Genomic DNA, 21,110 nt, shown 5'->3' with positions numbered 1-21,110 from the left:
AAGAGACCCTTAAACCCAAACTTGGACCGCACACCCACTCCACTGAATAGCAGGCTAGTGATTGCTTTGCAAGGCTTGCAGTTAGTCACTGATTCCTTCCAAACCACTCCTTGTTGAATTTGCAATTTCCAATTGTTGTGTCATGTTTATGTCCAACGGCCAATGAGCACAGATCTGTTTTATTTATAATTTCTCTTCATTATTTCTCTTCATATGACAAGAATTGAAAAGGATTTGCCAGTAGGTTGTTGACTTGATTCATGATGATGACTGCTAGCTAAGATTTTGAAAGTTAGATGTTGACCTGATCAGTCCAATCAAAGCTACGGTAGATATAACGTGATTTGACGTCAAGTCATCTGTGGCCAATGACCTTGAGCCTTCTTGGATGGGCATTTTTAATGTAAATCTGGCAGCACCCAAAGGGGCTTGAATTTTCGAGCTCTGCCCATAGATTTTGCGTTGACGTAGTGTCCCAGTCAGCGACACTGCTACGTTTTGGAGCAAAAAAGAGCAAAATAAGAGACCATGTTTGTTTCGAGCCCGTAGATTTTGCGGTGACGTAATGCGGCTTTAGTAACTTTATTGTTGAAAAAACAAACATGTGACACGTATTAATGCCAAAATAACAGTTGGGGCTCAAAACAGGTCCTGAATGACGGATCGCCACTGTGTTGAAATATCGTTAATAATATAATTCATAATCATTAGGTCTGATTAATATGAATATACCAATGTAACAATGGGATGTGGATATTGTCTTTAGAACCCGTTTATTGGTTTGTAACTGGCATTTGGGTAATTGTATGGTCAGGTGGTTATATTACACTGTCCGAGCTCCTGTTAGATAGATTGCATTTGATTTCTCAAGGGGAGGCTGTACAGTCTGGCCCTCAACCTGTGTCCGTTCAGATAGGACAGGTTAGGCCTGATACAGAGGCTATTTCTTTTGGGGCTATTGCCCGTGTGTATTTGGAAAATATACTTGCGTACTTTGTGTATGATAAGGCTCTTTCAGCATTGGATCCCCAAGACTTGTAAATAAATGTACACTCTGAGCACATCAACCTGCCTTGCCTTCTGCTGATGTCAAGCCCTTAGGACAGCAAGGGCCCTATTTTACAATTGCATCATCAAAATAATGAAAAGGGCTGTCTGCTAGCCTCAATAAATAAGATTTGTCAAATAAATAAGATAAGTTGTTGCATGTATATATATATAATTTTTGACATGTTTTAGAATGCACGACTTGGACTCGACTTGAGACTCGACCCATTCGACTTGGGACTTGACTTGAGACTCGACCCATTCGACTTGGGACTTGACTAGAGACTCGACCCATTCGACTTGGGACTCGACTTGAGACTCGGACCTTGTGACTTGAGACTTGACATGACATGTTTTAGAATGCATGACTTGGACTTGACTAGAGACTCGACCCATTCAACTTGGGACTTGACTAGAGACTCGACCCAGGGACTTGACTTGAGACTCAGACCTTGTGACTTGAGACTTGCTTGTGACTCAAATAATGGTGACTTGGTCCCCCCCCCCCTCTGTTGTGGAGTAACTACAGTGTTGTTGATCCATCCTCTTTTATCTCAGCCATTAAACTCAGTAACTGTTTTAAAGTCACCATTTTCCTCACGGTGAAATCTGAGCCGTTTCCTTCCTCTCCAGCAACTGAGAACTGAGTTAGGGAGGACGCCTGTATTTTTGTAGTGACATCATTCCACGTTGGCATCATGTGGTATTGTGTTTAGGCCAGTGACAAAAATATCTATTTTTAGTTCAGGCTGTAACAACTAAATGCCAAAAAGTCCAGGGTGAGAATACTTTCTAAAGAACTGTAACCTCAGGAATCCCAAACTTGAAGTGCAGTACACGCTTAGAAAAAAGGGTTCCAAAAGGATCTTCAGCTGGCTCCATTGGAGAACCCTTTTGGAATCCAGGTAGAACCCTTTTGGATTCCAGGTAGAACCCTTTTGGATTCCAGATAGAACCCTTTTGGGTTCCAGGCAGAACCCTTTTCGATTCCAGGTAGAACCCTTTTAGGTTCCAGGTAGAACCTTTGGTGGAAAGGGTTATTCATAGAACCCCAAAAGGTTCTACCTGAAACCAAAAAATGGTTCTCCTATGGGGGCAGCCAAAGAACACTTTTAGCTCCTAGATGCCACCTTTTTTCTAAGAGTGTGCTGAAACATAACTCGCCGCCCAACTCAGCCGTCTCCAGCGCCTTCTACCATATTATCAACTGCCCCTGTTCATTCTCTATCGCCTGTCAACCATCTTACATCATCATACGTTTGCAGGAAACTTCCGTGAATTTATGGGAACTCATGCTGGGACAAGTGACAAGTTGTCAGGTAGTAACTTTAATTCCAATCGCCTCCATTCATTCATTAATTCAATTTCAACTCTCTTCCCTCTTATATTAATTCTAATTGGTCGGATTGTCTATTGAATTCTGAATTCTGTCAATGCCCTCTGAACCTGTGCATGCCAACCTAGCTTGACTATCTGCATGCTCAGAAAAGAGGAATGATATTCACTGTTACATGCCTATTTCATGTCTGACTGTAGCCTACCAGGGGGGTGGATCACATTGTTTAGTTATGATTGCTACTAGTGTAGAAGGTGTTGCCAAACTAATATCCTCTTGTCAGTCAGAAGGTGTTCGTGAGGTGAGGACTGTAACCTTGGAGGTCTACATGAGGCTTCTCTACTGTCTGTCTGTTCTGTAGAATAGAACATGTGTGTGTGTGAGTGTGTGTGTGTGTGTTTAATGTGTGTGTGTGTGTGTGTGTGTGTTTAATGTGTGTGTGTGTGTATGTGTGTGTGTTTAATGTGTGTGTGTGTGTGTTTAATGTGTGTGTGTGTGTGTGTGTGTGTGTTTAATGTGTGTGTGTGTGTGTGTGTGTGTTTAATGTGTGTGTGTTTGTGTGTGTGTTTAATGTGTGTGTGTGTGTGTTTAATGTGTGTGTGTGTGTGTGTGTGTGTGTGTGTTTAATGTGTGTGTGTGTGTGTGTGTTTAATGTGTGTGTACTGTCCTGTCCTGTAGAAGAGATGTTGTAAAAACATTGTGTTTTCTCTTTAAAGGATCAGTAACTGATAAACCATCTGGACCTCCTAGTTCCGGGAGAAAAGGTGAGCTGAGATCCACCAGCTGTGGTGTGTGTATGTGTGTGTTTTTCAAATCAAAATCAAATATAATTTTTCACATGCGCCTAATACAACAGGTGTAGACTTTAGCGTTAAATGCTTACTTACCCTTAACCAATAATACAGAGTTAAAAGGTAAGAAAAATTGTAAACGTGCTTCGTCATCCTGGACGGTTTTCTGCCTGCTTGAATGCCAATAACTCAGATACACATGAAAACAGGAAACAGGAAATGACCCGGGGAATCCATAGAACATCCCTCAGAGACGCACAAAAAAACCAATATAACCTTTCCTTTAATGATGGTGCTGGTGCGTGAACAGAGAGGAGGGGACATCCCTGAGGGGCCCCCGTCTTGAAGGTGAGCGGGGCGGATGTGTTGTTGTCTACCCTCACCACCTGGGGGCGGCCCGTCAGGATGTCCAAGATCCAGTTGCAGAGGGAGGTGTTCAGTCCCAGGGTCCTTAGCTTAGTGATGAGCTTTGAGGGCACTATGGTGTTGAACGCTGAGCTGTAGTCAATGAACAACATTTTCACATAGATGTTTGTTTTGTCCAGGTGGGAAAGGACAGTGTGCGTTGCTATAGAGATTGCATCATCTGTGGATCTGTTGAGGTGGTATGCACATTGGAGTGGGTCCAGGGTGTCTAGGATGATGGTGTTGATGTGAACCATGACCAGCCTTTCAAAGCATTTTATGGCTACAGATGTGAGTGCCACGGGGCAATAAGACAGGTTACCTTGGCATTCTTAGGCACAGGGATTATGGTGGTCTCTCTTGAAACATGTTGGCATTACAGACTGAGTCAGGAAAAAGTTGAAAATGTCAATGAAGTCACTCGACAGCTGGTCAGCGCCTCTGCTCTGAGCACTCGCCCTGGTTATCCGTCTGGGCCGGCCGCCTTGTGAATGTGGACCTGTTTAAAGGTTTTAGCAACTCACAGATCAGGACATCTCCTGGGTTTTAGCAGATTACAGCTGCAGAGAACAAGACGTCCTTTTTTGACAGATCAGGACATCTACTGGGTTTTAGCAACTCATTACAACCGATCAGGACAGCTCCTGGGGGGTTAGCAACACATTTAGTTGTCACTGTGACACACACTGTGGAGGTCCTACAGTTACACAGCAGGGTTTTTGTCTTTACACATTCCCAGGTCGTAAAAAGTCCCACATCAAATAGCAACGTCTGACATTAGTATATTATTACCTTCAGAGGGATCTTCACATGTTACCTTTTAATCCCACTTGCTTTGCTATCTGCTCCACCTGACTGCCTCACTGGTATAGTAAGTGACCAGGGTCCTCTGTGGTTTGCTTGATGGACCCGAAGGAAATGGGAAACAGTGGTATATCTACCCAACATCTAGGTAAGTATATGGTAGGCTGGCTGATATAGTATACAGTACACTATCTAGAGTATATAGTAGGCTGGCTGATATAGTATACAGTACACTATCTAGAGTATATAGTAGGCTGGCTGATATAGTATACAGTACACTATCCTCTGTGGTTTGCTTGATGGACCCGAAGGAAATGGGAAACAGTGGTATATCTACCCAACATCTAGGTAAGTATATGGTAGGCTATATGGTACTACACTCTAGAGTATATAGTAGGCTGGCTGATATAGTATACAGTACACTATCTAGAGTATATAGTAGGCTGGCTGATATAGTATACAGTACACTATCTAGAGTATATAGTAGGCTGGCTGATATAGTATACAGTACACTATCTAGAGTATATAGTAGGCTGGCTGATATAGTATACAGTACACTATCTAGAGTATATAGTAGGCTGGCTGATATAGTATACAGTACACTATCTAGAGTATATAGTAGGCTGGCTGATATAGTATACAGTACACTATCTAGAGTATATAGTAGGCTGGCTGATATAGTATACAGTACACTATCTAGTGTATACAGTACACTAATGTCCTCTGAAAGTCCTCAGATCAACTAAATTAGCTCCGCTAACCAAGAAAGAGGACATTTACATAGGTTTAGCTCCTCTAACCAAGAAAGAGGACATTTACATAGGTTTAGCTCCGCTAACCAAGAAAGAGGACATTTACATAGGTTTAGCTCCTCTAACCAAGAAAGAGGACATTTACAGGTTTCTCTTCTACGGCACACTGTATAGCCACCATCACTAGGTGTTCTTGTTCCAGTGCAGGGTTCTCTGGGCTTTCCTTAATGATGATGCCATCAACAGGTTAAATAAAGGTTATGGAGGGGTAGTCTTAACTTGCTCTCTCTGATTCTGATGCGGGTGGAACAGTTTACGGGTGGGAGGGGGCGGGTTATAGAGGTTTCCGTATGTGTGTGTGTGTGTGTGTGTGTGTGTGTGTGCGTGCGTGCATGCGTGCGTGTGTGTGAGACAGAGTTTGTGAGAGTTAATGTGTGGTCTGTTTGTGTACGAAAGTGAGAGATGTGGGAGACCCTCCTTCCTACTATCCTCTCTCTCTCTCTCTCTCTCTCTCTCTCTCTCTCTCTTTCTCTCTCTGTCTCTCTCTCTTTCTCTCTGTGTCTCTCGCTCTCTCTCGTTCTCTCTCTCTCTCTATCCTTTTTTTCTGAGCTCTTGGCCGGGCCATGTGCAAATCCCAACCATTCAACAGTTCTGGAGAGTAGATTGTATTAACCTCAATAATGGTAGTCTCTTTCCGTTTCTTTCTCACTCTCAACCCAGATGACGGCTCCAAGCCCACGCCCACCATGGAGACCCAAACACTACCAGATGGGGATGGTAGGTTCTTCATTGTTCCTCCTCATCATCCTAAGTCGATGTATGACCCAGTAGGTTACTAAGTCGATATATAACCCAGTAGGTTACGAAGTCGATGTATAACCCAGTAGGTTAATAAGTTGATGTATGACCCAGTAGGTTACTAAGTCGATGTATGACCCAGTAGGTTACTAAGTCAATGTATGACCCAGTAGGTTACTAAGTCGATGTATGACCCAGTAGGTTACTAAGTCAATATATAACCCAGTAGGTTACTAAGTCGATATATAACCCAGTAGGTTACGAAGTCGATGTATGACCCAGTAGGTTACTAAGTCAATGTATGATCCAGTAGGTTACTAAGTCGATGTATGACCCAGTATAGGTTACTAAGTCGATGTATGACCCAGTAGGTTACTAAGTCGATGTATGACCCAGTAGGTTACTAAGTCGATGTATAACCCAGTAGGTTACTAAGTTGATGTATGACCCAGTAGGTTACTAAGTCAATGTATGACCCAGTAGGTTACTAAGTCGATGTATGACCCAGTAGGTTACTAAGTCGATGTATAACCCAGTAGGTTACTAAGTCGATATATAACCCAGTAGGTTACTAAGTCGATGTATGACCCAGTAGGTTACTAAGTCGATGTATGACCCAGTAGGTTACTAAGTCGATGTATAACCCAGTAGGTTACTAAGTTGATGTATGACCCAGTAGGTTACTAAGTCGATGTATGACCCAGTAGGTTACTAAGTCAATGTATGACCCAGTAGGTTACTAAGTCAATGTATGACCCAGTAGGTTACTAAGTCGATGTATGACCCAGTAGGTTACTAAGTCGATGTATAACCCAGTAGGTTACTAAGTTGATGTATGACCCAGTAGGTTACTAAGTCGATGTATGACCCAGTAGGTTACTAAGTCAATGTATGACCCAGTAGGTTACTAAGTCAATGTATGACCCAGTAGGTTACTAAGTCAATGTATGACCCAGTAGGTTACTAAGTCAATGTATGACCCAGTAGGTTACTAAGTCGATATATAACCCAGTAGGTTACTAAGTCAATGTATGACCCAGTAGGTTACTAAGTCGATGTATGACCCAGTAGGTTACTAAGTCAATGTATGACCCAGTAGGTTACTAAGTCAATGTATGACCCAGTAGGTTACTAAGTTGATGTATGACCCAGTAGGTTACTAAGTTGATGTATGACCCAGTAGGTTACTAAGTCAATGTATGACCCAGTAGGTTACTAAGTCAATGTATGACCCAGTAGGTTACTAAGTCAATGTATGACCCAGTAGGTTACTAAGTCAATATATAACCCAGTAGGTTACTAAGTCAATGTATGACCCAGTAGGTTACTAAGTCAATGTATGACCCAGTAGGTTACTAAGTCAATATATAACCCAGTAGGTTACTAAGTCGATGTATAACCCAGTAGGTTACTAAGTCAATGTATGACCCAGTAGGTTACTAAGTCAATGTATGACCCAGTAGGTTACTAAGTCAATGTATGACTGTTATGAGAATTTTGTTCTAAATGTTCTTAAACTGAACTTCAATTAAACTACTCAGTCTGCAACCCAGAATTTGTAAGATACTGGTTGAATGAAACAGATTGAGACCCAGCTACAATTATTCAAAATGTTTATTCACGAGGACGTCCTAGTCCGTTGTACAAAACCATCCATTTTATACAGGCTCCTTATGCACATACCTTCACACACAAGCAGTAGATATCCTACACACATACATACAAGTTCAAATATTAAGCTACGCCTTGCTCAGACAATCTTATCAATGACAACGGCGTCATATAATTAGTACCGGCAGGTGGTGGATCTGGATGTATCAGAAAGGTTACCAAGACTATGATGCAGCTCAGAGCCCCTACTCTTCCCAAAGACCGCCAATCCTCTCCTGCCCTTAGTCTGTCTGCTAGGTACCACCCCATAGTCACACTTCTAGGATCACCCACAGTGATGAACGGTCGGGATAGGAAATCTTTGTTAAGGAGGTAACCCCCGGACCCTGTTGGTACTCAGTTATTCTCCTAACTCTGTGTGTGATCAGCAGTGCGTATATGTGTACATATATATGTGTACATATGTGTACATACCTTCTCGCCATGGGTAACGTGGACCCAAGCTATTCTATTGGCCAAGGCGGTGGTTTAACAGACCCTGGTATGGGCCTTCCCAACGGGGCTGCTTCCCGTCTATTCTCCTCAGGGACTGGATCCACACCCAGTCTCCTGGTTGGATTGGGTGAATCACCTTCTCCTGTAATTCACCTGTATCACCTGTATGACAAACAAAATCTTGGACATACGGGTTTGGTTAACAAACAGTCTTCTCATGTGTTCTGCTAGTATATCTTCAACTTCTATGCCTACTTGTTCTGGTCCCTAACTCTGTCATTCTATTTGTTCTACCTGATTAGCTAGAATGTCATCCATTATTTAAAGAGATAGATCCTAGTAAACCAACTCTAGGGATAATATCTTGACCTAAACATTTTGTTACCATAATTGTGTCCGCCAAGTAAGTTGGGAACGCTTCTACCCATTTTCTATATTTATTTATTATAAAAACATTTTTTTAAGTCATTCATTATCCATCAGGCTAACCTGCTCCACCATCCTTCTTCTACAAGGTGTTGTCTAATTACCTGTACCATCCCTCCGGTTGATACATGGTTGATACGTGGCTCTGCCCATGTATCAATATTGCTGCATACCTAAACAATTACATGTAATATGGGAAACTTATCCTTGTACCAATTATTTTCTGAATCCCCCTCTATTCCTGTATTAGGATGTGCTACTCCTTCTAATGCCCTGGCTACATCCCTCTGCGGGGGAGCCCTTCTCCGTCTGCCTTTTCTGCTATCTGTCTGTCGCTCCTTCCCACAACCATCAGTATCAAATATAGGTTGTTCCAAATATTGACTAAATGTCTCACTGTCTCCGTGTCTGAAATTCATGGATTTTTAGAAAAATCACCTGTCTATGGTAGTAATCTCTAAGGTTATTACGTAGTTTGATTAAGTTTATCTCGTCCTCTCAATGATCCTGGATCACCACAGATGTCATACATCCCTGTCCTGTTGGCTTAGAATATGGCCTGAATACTTAACGTAAGTCTACCATTAGTCCAAGGCTATGCCATTTCTTTCTTCTCATTGGTTCGAATTACAAATATGTCAAAGAATTATAAACTCGTTCATAATTATAGTCCTTTTTTTCTCTCCATTTCAGGCCAAAATAGATGTTCCTCTTATCTTTTCCATATATTTCTCATCTCCCGTTAATTCCGGGATTCCCTTGGAGGATTTACTTCCCATGTTACTGGAATCTTTATCTAGAATATAAATCTATATTTCTATTTCTATATATATTAAGTCTCTATGATCTATGTGTATATATCTATGATCTATGTGTATATATCTATGATCTATGTGTATATATCTATGATCTATGTGTATATATATTAAGTCTCTATGATCTATGTGTATATATCTATGATCTATGTGTATATATCTATGATCTATGTGTATATATCTATGATCTATGTGTATATATCTATGATCTATGTGTATATATATATTAAGTCTCTATGATCTATGTGTATATATCTATGATCTATGTGTATATATCTATGATCTATGTGTATATATATTAAGTCTCTATGATCTATGTGTATATATCTATGATCTATGTGTATATATATATTAAGTCTCTATGATCTATGTGTTTGCTTTCTACCGTTATCCAATTACTATAGTTATGTTCTATGGTATATTCTCACACTCTATGTTTTATGTCTCGATGTGTGTTTCTCCTCACTGGAGTCTTTATCTAGAAGCTATTTCCCAGGGGTCGTAAAGTCCCGGTTGGCAACCTGTTTTCTGTTGTGTCAAAGGACTTTTAAAGTCAATATATCGTACCTTACTCGGCTATATTAGGCTTCCCTCTCTTTCTGGAATTTATTTCAGTATTGTCTTTTGAATTGGTTTGGGTTATCCTGTTCACATATAATTACCGTCTATTTCACAAAAACAAAACCCAGTTTATATCCTCGCTGTATATCAACCAGTTTCACGAGGACTTTATTTAGGTATGTCTTTTGAATTTGATCTATGGCTAATTTACTACATGTTAGTTAAACATTTATGTTATCCTATTTGTACAGAATCACCATCCTATCTCAGAATACCTATTTATATCCCTGCGTTAACAAACCCTGCATGCTGTCACAAAGTCGGCCAGATCTATTAAGTTAAACTTTATTTATGGTAGCGCACCTTACCTCAGGTCATTTCGGACCTGCACAATTAGTTAACCATCAACGTAAATTCCAAATATTTTAGAACATCAAATCAAAGATATCTTAAATCATCCCCCCCAAATTCGTGAATAAAGATTACTGACCTTCGTCTTGAAGACTGGGAAAAGCAATGTTGGTTGGATCTCGTCATCGTCCCTGCCGACCTTAGATATATACCGGCCTGTTATGGAACCCCAATGTCAGGGGACAGGTCTTTAATTTACGGTCAACGACCCTCCCATGCACGGTTTTTCGGCGTGGTATTGGGATCCGGCTCGAAGGACCAAATTCATATGAGAATTTTGTTCTCAATGTTCTTTAACTGAACTTCAATTAAACTTCAATTAAACTTCAATTAAACTACTAGAGAATTTGTAAGATACTGGTTGAATTACAATTAGTCTAAATGTTTATTCACGAGGACGTCCTAGTCCTTTGTACAAAGCCATCCATTTTATACGGGCTCCTTACGCACATACCTTCACACACAAACAGTAGATATCCTACGCACATACATACAAGTTCAAATATTAAGCTACGCCTTGCTCAGACAATCTGTGTTTTTCCACTACACAGATACATTGTTTAATCTACAACATGTTCCATAATCTTCTGCAAGCCACACAGTTTCTGCCCTCCACGTGGAGACAGAATACCCTGTAAGGAACACAGTGGTCCAGCTTGTCTGTCGATAGCTCCTCTTATCATTTGTTTCCCACATGCACCCTGCTTACATACTAAAAAGGAACAAAAGGTCCTTGTTCTAATTCTGAATAAAACTACACACATCATCAGATTATAGTTTTATGATTCTAATAAATTTCATACAATTATATGGTTTCAGGGTGGAATATTCTAATCATATAAATTCCATTATCAATGACCCAGTAGGTTACTAAGTCGATGACCCGGTATGTTACTAATATCATAGAATCACATATAGAATCCCTAATCATATACTGTCGTTCTGCCTCTATCTCATTGCAGAGCCCACAGCTCCAACCTCCTATATATGTTATAGCGCAGAGTTTTCAAACCCAGAGGTGCAACATCACACAACTTCTGGGACCGAATTGCGAAGCAGACTTGACCAACCAGACCGGTGTTTATGGTTTGGCAAGTCAATTGGAGATGTGAAATATGTATCCTAGCTTCGAGACAGTGTTTTAAGTAGCTGAACCTGTCATTACTACAACGTTGTGAATGTGACAAACTGACATTCAGTAGCTGAACCTGTCATTACTACAATGTTGTGAATGTGACAAACTGACATTCAGTAGCTGAACCTGTCATTACTACAACGTTGTGAATGTGACAAACTGACATTCAGTAGCTGAACCTGTCATTACTACAACGTTGTGAATGTGACAAACTGACATTCAGTAGCTGAACCTGTCATTACTACAATGTTGTGAATGTGACAAACTGACATTCAGTAGCTGAACCTGTCATTACTACAATGTTGTGAATGTGACAAACTGACATTCAGTAGCTGAACCTGTCATTACTACAATGTTGTGAATGTGACAAACTGACATTCAGTAGCTGAACCTGTCATTACTACAATGTTGTGAATGTGACAAACTGACATTCAGTAGCTGAACCTGTCATTACTACAATGTTGTGAATGTGACAAACTGACACGTTTTCATTTTTGTCAAAAACAACTTTCTATGGGAGGAGTGCCTTTGATTTGATGGTTCGACAGAAACACGACCGTTAGACCCGATGACGTGTTTCTACGCATGAGTTTAGCTAGTCAACGTCGCCATGCCAACAAGTGTGATCGGGGATTTCTATTGGAGGAGCAGTTTTAGCCTGTCTTCATACTGTACTGTAGTTTCTGTTGCTGATGTATTCTGACTGTACCTGTTCCACGTTCCCAAACGTTGCAAATGGGAATTCCAATGAACAGAGCCAACGTGATCCTTATACTACATGTCAGAGAGGCATTTTTGTTCTAAATAGCATATTTCTGAACGTTCCAAAACATTGTATCCTGCTAAACGCGCCCCTGTTCTCTACCTGTATCGTTGCAGAGATTACGGCTCCGACCTTGTGGATCAAACAGCTGGTTTATAAGGAGAGTAAACAGAACAGTTCCAGCACCAGGCGACCCGGTGAGAGCTGTCTACAATTACAATCTATTATGGTTAACTTTCCCATCAAACTCTCACTGCTGATTACTGGTTTAAAGGGCCAATCTGGGATTGATTTTAGAGTGCTCGATCCCTCTGCTTCTCACCCCACATAAAAACTGTCAGGAATACCACTTTGTTGTTGTTTGAATAGCAGATTGCACCTTTAAATTCTGAAATGATTAAGAGATTTGCTTTGGGTTTATTTTACTCTTGCTGATTTAAGTGTGAGACTAGCAGCTAATTCATTGATGATTCTACTGCCAGATCAGCTAATATATTCAGGTCTCTCTATTATACTACTGCCAGATTAGCTAATATATTCTGGTCTCTCTATGATACTACTGCCAGATCAGCTAATACATTGTGGTCTCCCTATGATACTACTGCCAGATCAGCTAATATATTCTGGTCTCTCTATGACATTACTGCCAGATCATCTAATATATTCTGGTCTCTATGATACTACTGCCAGATCATCTAATACATTCTGGTCTCTATGATATTACTGCCAGATCAGCTAATATATTTTGGTCTCTCTATGATACTACTGCCAGATCAGCTAATACATTATGGTCTCCCTATGATACTACTGCCAGATCAGCTAATATATTCTGGTCTCTCTATGATTCTACTGCCAGATCAGCTAATATATTCTGGTCTCTATGATAGTACTGCCAGATCATCTAATATAGTCTGGTCTCTATGATATTACTGCCAGATCAGCTAATATATTCTGGTCTCTCTATAATACTACTGACAGATCAGCTAATATATTCAGGTCTCTCTATTATACTACTGCCAGATTAGCTAATATATTCTGGTCTCGCTATGATACTACTGCCAGATCAGCTAATATATTCTGGTCTCTATGATATTACTGCCAGATCAGCTAATATATTCTGGTCTCTCTATAATACTACTGACAGATCAGCTAATATATTCTGGTCTCTCTATGATACTACTGCCAGATCAGCTAATATATTCTGGTGTCTATGACACTACTGCCAGATCAGCTAATATATTCTGGTCTCTCTATGACATTACTGCCAGATCATATAATATATTCTGGTCTCTCTATGATACTACTGCCAGATCATCTAATATATTCTGGTCTCTATCACATTACTGCCAGATCAGCTAATATATTCTGGTCTCCCTATGATAGTACTGCCAGATCATCTAATATATTCTGGTCTCTCTATGACATTACTGCCAGATCATATAATATATTCTGGTCTCTCTATGATACTACTGCCAGATCATCTAATATATTCTGGTCTCTCTATGATACTACTGCCAGATCATCTAATATATTCTGGTCTCTCTATTATACTACTGCCAGAACAGCTAATATATTCTGGTCTCTCTATGATACTACTGCCAGATCATCTAATATATTCAGGCCTCTCTATGATACTACTACCAGATCAGCTAATATATTCTGGTCTCTATGATACTACTGCCAGATCAGCTAATATATTCTGGTCTCTATGATACTACTGCCAGATCAGCTAATATATTCTGGTCTCCCTATGACATTACTGCCAGATCATGTAATATATTCTGGTTTCTATGATAGTACTGCCAGATCATCGAATATATTCTGGTGTCTATGACACTACTGCCAGATCAGCTACTATATTCTGGTCTCTATGATACTACTGCCAGATCAGCAAATATATTCTGGTCTCCCTATGATACTACTGCCAGATCAGCAAATATATTCTGGTCTACCTATGATACTACTGCCAGATCAGCTAATATATTCTGGTCTCCCTATGACATTACTGCTAGATCAGCTAATATATTCTGGTCTCTCTATGACCTTACTGCCAGATCAGCTAATATATTCAGGTCTCTCTATGATACTACTACCAGATCAGCTAATATATTCTGGTCTCCCTATGACATTACTGCCAGATCATGTAATATATTCTGGTCTCCCTATGATACTACTGCCAGATCAGCTAATATATTCTGGTCTCCCTATGACATTACTGCCAGATCAGGTAATATATTCTGGTCTCTATGATACTACTGCCAGATCAGCTGATATATTCTGGTCTCTATGATACTACTGCCAGATCAGCTAATATATTCTGGTCTCTATGATACTACTGCCAGATCAGCTCTTATATTCTGGTCTCTATGATACTACTGCCAGATCAGCTCATATATTCTGGTCTCTCTATGATACTACTGCCAGATCAGCTAATATATTCTGGTCTCTCTATGATACTACTGCCAGATCAGCTAATATATTCTGGTCTCTATGATACTACTGCCAGATCAGCTCATATATTCTGGTCTCTATGATACTACTGCCAGATCAGCTCATATATTCTGGTCTCTATGATACTACTGCCAGATCAGCTCATATATTCTGGTCTCTCAGACATGGTTGTAGGCCTTTCTATGATACTAGTGCCAGATCGCTGCCTCTCATGAGACAGGTTGCACAACTTCTTTGTTTCCAGACCTTTTACAAATGAAATACTTAAATTGGAGGAACAGTGATGGGGAGAGGACAGCTTACAACGTCGGGATCGTGTTTCTCTGGGTGTAATTTGTTTAGCCGGTCTGTGTCTCCATGACAATTAACCCTGAACACTTACAGCAGCCCCTAGGTATGCCCAGTCGTTCTCTCTGGAACCGAGTTGGTTTCACGCTACAGAACATCGTCTGAGGGAGGGATAATGGGACAGAGAAAGAGAACAGAGTGAGAGAGAGGGAGAGAGTGGGCTGGGGGGGTGGGGGGGTGGGTGTGTGTTAGAATAGTGACTCATAGATGGAGGGTGCATCCCAAATAAAACCCTATTCTCTATATAGATACGCAGGGGCGCGTCCCAAATAGCACCCTATATAGGGAATAGGGTGTCATTTACGACTCAGAGGTGAGTGGGGAGTTTTCTACAGTACAGACTGAATCACACTGTGTGAGGAGTTTACTTCAGTATAGACTGAATCACACTGCTGACTCCCTCTCTTCCCCTTGGAACTGCCAGAGCACGAACAGAGTCTGAGTCCTGGCCAGAGTCTGTCTCAATTTGTCTCCCCCTGTAGTGGCTATTGATGCAGTAGAGAACAGCAGACTGTCCCGGTATAATGTTGTAATGTTGCTCCCCAAAGGTTTGTGGATTTGAATTACGGTCAATATTTCAAGTGGAACAGAGTTGAGGCCTTGCCTTAGACACCTGATGCTGCAACATTATGACTAGACCAGCCAGGCCACAGAGGACTGTATTCTGAAAGGAGGACTGTATTCTGAGAGGGGGACTGTATTCTGAAAGGAGGACTGTATTCTGAGAGGGGGACTATATTCTGAGAGGAGGACTGTATTCTGAGAGGGGGACTGTATTCTGAAAGGAGGACTATATTCTGAGAGGGGGAATGTATTCTGAGAGGAGGACTGTATTCTGAGAGGAGGACTATATTCTGAGAGGAGGAATGTATTCTGAGAGGAGGACTGTATTCTGAGAGGAGGACTATATTCTGAGAGGAGGACTGTATTCTGAAAGGAGGACTGTATTCTGAGAGGAGGACTGTATTCTGAGAGGAGGACTGTATTCTGAGAGGAGGACTATATTCTGAGAGGAGGACTGTATTCTGAAAGGAGGACTGTATTCTGAGAGGAGGACTGTATTCTGAAAGGAGGACTGTATTCTGAGAGGAGGACTGTATTCTGAGAGGAGGACTGTATTCTGAGAGGACTGCATTTTGAGAGGAGGACTGTATTCTGAGAGGAGGACTATATTCTGAGAGGAGGACTGTATTCTGAAAGGAGGACTGTATTCTGAAAGGTGGACTGTATTCTGAAAGGAGGACTGTATTTTGAGAGGAGGACTGTATTCTGAAAGGAGGACTGTATTCTGAGAGGAGGACTATATTCTGAAAGGAGGACTGTATTCTAATAAAATTAAATGTAATGTTATTTGTCAAATGAGCCAAATGCTTACTTGCAAGCCCTTAACCAACAATGCATAGTAGGAAAAGATTAGCTGAATAAACCAAAGGCTATATGCTTTTAACAATAACCAGGCTATATTCATTGTAAAAACAGATTGAGAGTGAAAGCTCTTTGGAACTCCTGTGGAAACACTGGCTTCCTGTTTCTCATTAACATGTCATGTCCTGAGAGGACAGGGACACGACGTTGCGTAACTCCTCAGACAGAGAGTGTTTGTGTGTGTGTGTGTATGTGTGTGTGTGTGTGTGTGTGTGTGTGTGTGTGTGTGTGTGTGTGTGAGGAGGCAGATTTTGTCACTCCTCAGACAGAGACTGTGTGTGTGTTTGTTAAATAGTGAACAGCAGGTTTGTCCAGGGCTTGATAGCTTTTAGTATTCCTTAACAATCTGAGAGTAAATCTAGAATCGGCTTCCTATTTCGCAACAAAGCCTCCTTCACTCATGCTACCAAACTTATCCTCGTAAAACTGACTCTCCTACCGATACTTGACTTCGGCGAGGTCTTTTACAAATTAGCCTCCAACGCTCTACTCAGCAAATTGGATGCAGTCTATCACAGTGCCATCTGTTTTGTCACCAAAGCCACATATACTACCCACCACTGCGACCCGTATGCTCTTCGTTGGCTGGTCCTCGCTACATACTCGTCGCCAAACCCACTGGCTCCAGGTCATCTATAAGTCTTTGCTAGGTAAAGCTCCGCCTTATCTCAGCTCACTGGTTACCATAGTAGCACCCACCCGTAGCACGCACTCCAGCAGGTATATTTCACTGGTCACCCCCAAAGCCAATTCCTCCTTTGGCCGCCTTTCCTTCCAGTTCTCTGCTGCCAATGACTGGAACGAATTGCAAAAATCACTGAAGTTGGAGACTTATATCTCCCTCATTAACTTTAAGAGTCAGCTGTCAGAGCAGCTTACCGATCACTGCAGCTGTACACCATTGTGGTGATTACCCCACAGCTGAAAGACACCTTTGTAGTGATTGCGTGGAGAGTAGAAGGGGGGTGCTGGCTATGTGTCTTTCAGAGAGGGAGAGAAAGAGAGAGAGAGCGTTAGAGAGAATATTGTGTTTATAGCAGGCTCTTAACTGTGACCACTCTAGAGTCCTGGACTGTTTTCTTTGACCTTTTGCTTTGGAGATGTTGAGAGCCGCTCAGACAGGAGAGGAGAGGAGAGTAGAGGAGGGGACAGCCAATGAGAAAGAGAGGAAGGTACAGCCATGAGAGGAGAGTAGGGGACAGCCAATGAGAGTAGAGGAGGGGACAGCCAATGAGAGTAGAGGAGGGGACAGCCAATGAGAGTAGAGGAGGGGACAGCCAATGAGAGTAGAGGAGGGGACAGCCAATGAGAGTAGAGCAGGGGACAGCCAATGAGAGTAGAGGAGGGGACAGCCAATGAGAGTAGAGGAGGGGACAGCCAATGAGAGTAGAGGAGGGGACAGCCAATGAGAGTAGAGGAGGGGACAGCCAATGAGAGTAGAGGAGGGGACAGCCAATGAGAGTAGAGGAGGGGACAGCCAATGAGAGTAGAGGAGGGGACAGCCAATGAGAGTAGAGGAGGGGACAGCCAATGAGAAAGAGAGGAAGGTATAGCAAATGGAGAACAAACATTTTCTAGATGATCAATGTGTTCAGCAAACTATTGATATAATTATCATTGAGCCTCTCTTCCTCTTGGGGCGTCTCTCTAGGAAACCATGGTAATGTGTTTGCTTTAGGCTGTTTGTCATCCTTCACAGCGTCGGCTGATGATATGATGATGGGGACAAGTGAATAAAAATAACCAAATGACTAGATCAGAATTGAGGATGTATGGAGACGGCCAGGGCGAAGATGACAGGATACATTACGTTTCCCTGACAAACAGAGAGCTGAGAGGATCAACGAGATGGGCCAGGGCGAAGATGACAGGATACACTACGTTTCACTGACACACAGAGAGCTGAGAGGATCAACGAGATGGGCCAGGGCGAAGATGACAGGATACACTACGTTTCACTGACACACAGAGAGCTGAGAGGATCAACGAGACGGGCCAGGGCGAAGATGACAGGATACACTACGTTTCACTGACACACAGAGAGCTGAGAGGATCAATGAGACGGGCCAGGGCGAAGATGACAGGATACACTACGTTTCACTGACACACAGAGAGCTGAGGGGATCAACGAGACGGGCCAGGGCGAAGATGACAGGATACACTACGTTTCACTGACACACAGAGAGCTGAGAGGATCAACGAGACGGGCCAGGGCGAAGATGACAGGATACACTACGTTTCACTGACACACAGAGAGCTGAGAGGATCAACGAGACGGGCCAGGGCGAAGATGACAGGATACACTACGTTTCACTGACACACAGAGAGCTGAGAGGATCAATGAGACGGGCCAGGGCGAAGATGACAGGATACACTACGTTTCACTGACACACAGAGAGCTGAGGGGATCAACGAGACGGGCCAGGGCGAAGATGACAGGATACACTACGTTTCACTGACACACAGAGAGCTGAGAGGATCAACGAGACGGGCCAGGGCGAAGATGACAGGATACATTACGTTTCCCTGACAAACAGAGAGCTGAGAGGATCAATGAGACGGGCCAGGGCGAAGATGACAGGATACACTACGTTTCACTGACACACAGAGAGCTGAGAGGATCAACGAGACGGGCCAGGGCGAAGATGACAGGATACATTATGTTTCCCTGACAAACAGAGAGCTGAGAGGATCAACGAGACGGGCCAGGGCGAAGATGACAGGATACACTACGTTTCACTGACACACAGAGAGCTGAGAGGATCAACGAGACGGGCCAGGGCGAAGATGACAGGATCAACGAGACGGGCCAGGGCGAAGATGACAGGATCAACGAGACGGGCCAGGGCGAAGATGACAGGATCAACGAGACGGGCCAGGGCGAAGATGACAGGATCAACGAGACGGGCCAGGGCGAAGATGACAGGATCAACGAGACGGGCCAGGGCGAAGATGACAGGATCAACGAGACGGGCCAGGGCGAAGATGACAGGATCAACGAGACGGGCCAGGGCGAAGATGACAGGATCAACGAGACGGGCCAGGGCGAAGATGACAGGATCAACGAGACGGGCCAGGGCGAAGATGACAGGATCAACGAGACGGGCCAGGGCGAAGATGACAGGATCAACGAGACGGGCCAGGGCGAAGATGACAGGATCAACGAGACGGGCCAGGGCGAAGATGACAGGATCAACGAGACGGGCCAGGGCGAAGATGACAGGATCAACGAGACGGGCCAGGGCGAAGATGACAGGATCAACGAGACGGGCCAGGGCGAAGATGACAGGATCAACGAGACGGGCCAGGGCGAAGATGACAGGATCAACGAGACGGGCCAGGGCGAAGATGACAGGATCAACGAGACGGGCCAGGGCGAAGATGACAGGATCAACGAGACGGGCCAGGGCGAAGATGACAGGATCAACGAGACGGGCCAGGGCGAAGATGACAGGATCAACGAGACGGGCCAGGGCGAAGATGACAGGATCAACGAGACGGGCCAGGGCGAAGATGACAGGATACACTACGTTTCACTGACACACAGAGAGCTGAGAGGATCAACGAGACGGGCCAGGGCGAAGATGACAGGATCAACGAGACGGGCCAGGGCGAAGATGACAGGATCAACGAGACGGGCCAGGGCGAAGATGACAGGATCAACGAGACGGGCCAGGGCGAAGATGACAGGATCAACGAGACGGGCCAGGGCGAAGATGACAGGATCAACGAGACGGGCCAGGGCGAAGATGACAGGATCAACGAGACGGGCCAGGGCGAAGATGACAGGATCAACGAGACGGGCCAGGCGGCGATCTGAGATCACATGCAGCCCTTTTCCATCTATATGTATAAAAAATGAATCGTTGCAACGCCTGGTGCCAGGATACCCTCTCTGTATAATAAACAGATCATTTAGAGTGACCCCAAACCGCCCAGGTTCATCAGTTGTCTGTCTCCTAGACGTGAAATCTTAAACAGTCCTTAACGTAATGATAGTAATGAGCAACACGAGGAGACGTACTAACAGTGTAGTTTACACTGTAATTGTCATTGAAGTGCATCTATGGGCCCCTGGTCCACAGTAGTCCACGATAAGGAGTAGGGATCCATCTGGGACAATGTATGGGGACATGCTGCTCCCTTCTCCAGCTGTACTATACTGAACCCAGACACACCAGTACGGAGAGATAGGGAAGGAGAGGCTGTGAGGAGAGGAGAGATATGGAAGGAGAGGAGAGATAGGGAAGGAGAGGCTGTGAGGAGAGGAGAGATAGGGAAGGAGAGGCTGTGAGGAGAGGAGAGATAGGGAAGGAGAGGCTGTGAGGAGAGGAGAGATATGGAAGGAGAGGCTGTGAGGAGAGGAGAGATAGGGAAGGAGAGGCTGTGAGGAGAGGAGAGATAGGGAAGGAGAGGAGAGATAGGGAAGGAGAGGCTGTGAGGAGAGGAGAGATAGGGAAGGAGAGGCTGTGAGGAGCCATAGGGAAGGAGAGCGAGAAGAGAGGAGAGAGAAAGAGGGAGAGCCCTTTGCCTTAGAGCTGTTGTTGTAGCTTACTGTTTCATTAACACACTTGATTGAAAAAGAGAAATGGATGGAAGGTGGTAGGGTGGCAAAATCCCACTTCAGCGCCCAGCAAACGCTGTGCTGTTAGAGCTTCCACATGTTGCGGTGGTGCTCTTGGCCCGTACCCTGCCTGCCTCTCTCTCTCTCTCTCTCTCTCTCTCTCTCTCTCTCT

General features: G+C 43.4%; 1 protein-coding gene across 13 annotated transcripts in view; it reads left to right on the top strand.

Annotated features, from left to right (window-relative positions):
- Nucleotides 1-21,110, top strand: part of smoc1 (SPARC related modular calcium binding 1) — a 180,082-nt gene that overhangs the window by 75,633 nt on the left and 83,339 nt on the right. For 7 of the 13 annotated variants that reach the window (XM_042330345.1, XM_042330343.1, XM_042330346.1 and 4 more), the window contains exons 6-9: nt 2,313-2,366; nt 3,100-3,147; nt 5,823-5,912; nt 12,267-12,347. In XM_042330345.1, coding sequence (XP_042186279.1) covers nt 2,313-2,366; nt 3,100-3,147; nt 5,823-5,912; nt 12,267-12,347 — 273 coding nt within the window. The remainder of the gene's footprint in view (nt 1-2,312; nt 2,367-3,099; nt 3,148-5,822; nt 5,913-12,266; nt 12,348-21,110) is intronic. The other 6 variants (XM_042330347.1, XM_042330354.1, XM_042330352.1 and 3 more) reach the window with 6 other exon arrangements.

The sequence above is a fragment of the Oncorhynchus tshawytscha genome, linkage group LG11 (assembly GCF_018296145.1).
Source record: "Oncorhynchus tshawytscha isolate Ot180627B linkage group LG11, Otsh_v2.0, whole genome shotgun sequence".
NCBI classification, from domain to species: domain Eukaryota; kingdom Metazoa; phylum Chordata; class Actinopteri; order Salmoniformes; family Salmonidae; genus Oncorhynchus; species Oncorhynchus tshawytscha.
Note: the sequence above shows the minus strand (reverse complement) of the source record. Positions and strands in the feature narration are given on the sequence as shown.